General features: G+C 40.5%; 1 protein-coding gene across 1 annotated transcript in view; it reads left to right on the forward strand.

Moving 5' to 3' along the window:
• The first annotated feature begins 265 nt into the window (after nt 1-265).
• LOC138863570 (uncharacterized) overlaps nt 266-973 on the forward strand; it is a 2879-nt gene continuing 2171 nt past the window's right edge. Inside the window, exon 1 of the mRNA XM_070127753.1 lies at nt 266-834. Coding sequence (XP_069983854.1) covers nt 266-834 — 569 coding nt within the window. The remainder of the gene's footprint in view (nt 835-973) is intronic.

The raw sequence follows: 973 nt of genomic DNA on the forward strand, positions 1-973 counted from the left end.
TTTTCTTTATCTATCTATCTATTATTTATTCATTCATTTATATTTTTTGCGGGGCTTTTCATTTTGTTGCTTTTTTCTTCTATTTTTTTTTCTTTATCAATCTATCTTATCATCATTATTATTTATTCCTTCATTTATTTTTCTTGGCGGTGCTTTTCATATCGTTTTTATCATTCTTATTTATCTATTTATATTATATTTTGGCGATGTTTTTCATCTCGAATTATTATCATTATTATTTATCTATTTATCCTATATTTTGGCAATGCTTTTCTTGGTGTCTCTTCGCACCCGCTTCGTCTCGTCTGACCAGAAGGCTGTCACACCTGTCACTGTCACACCTGTCACTGTCACACCTGTCACTGTCACACCTGTCACTGTCACACCTGTCACTGTCACACCTGTCACTGTCACACCTGTCACTGTCACACCTGTCACTGTCACACCTGTCACTGTCACACCTGTCACTGTCACACCTGTCACTGTCACTGTCACACCTGCCACTGTCACACCTGTCACTGTCACACCTGTCACTGTCACACATGCCACTGTCACACCTGTCACTGTCACACCTGTCACTGTCACACCTGTCACTGTCACACCTGTCACTGTCACACCTGTCACTGTCACACCTGTTACTGTCACACCTGTCACTGTCACACCTGCCACTGTCACACCTGTCACTGTCACACCTGTCACTGTCACACCTGTCACTGTCACACCTGTCACTGTCACACCTGTCACTGTCACACCTGTCACTGTCACACCTGTCACTGTCATACCTGTCACTGTCACACCTGTCACTGGATCTGAAATAGATTGGGGAATAGATAGGTGAGATAGAAATAAGATTAATTATGTCTTGGAATGCAAAATTATCTATCTATCTATATATATATAGCTGTATAGATATATACACACAAACATACATACATATATATATACACACACGCATACATACAAACACACACAC

The sequence above is a fragment of the Penaeus vannamei genome, chromosome 12 (assembly GCF_042767895.1).
Source record: "Penaeus vannamei isolate JL-2024 chromosome 12, ASM4276789v1, whole genome shotgun sequence".
Taxonomy (NCBI): Eukaryota; Metazoa; Arthropoda; class Malacostraca; order Decapoda; family Penaeidae; genus Penaeus; species Penaeus vannamei.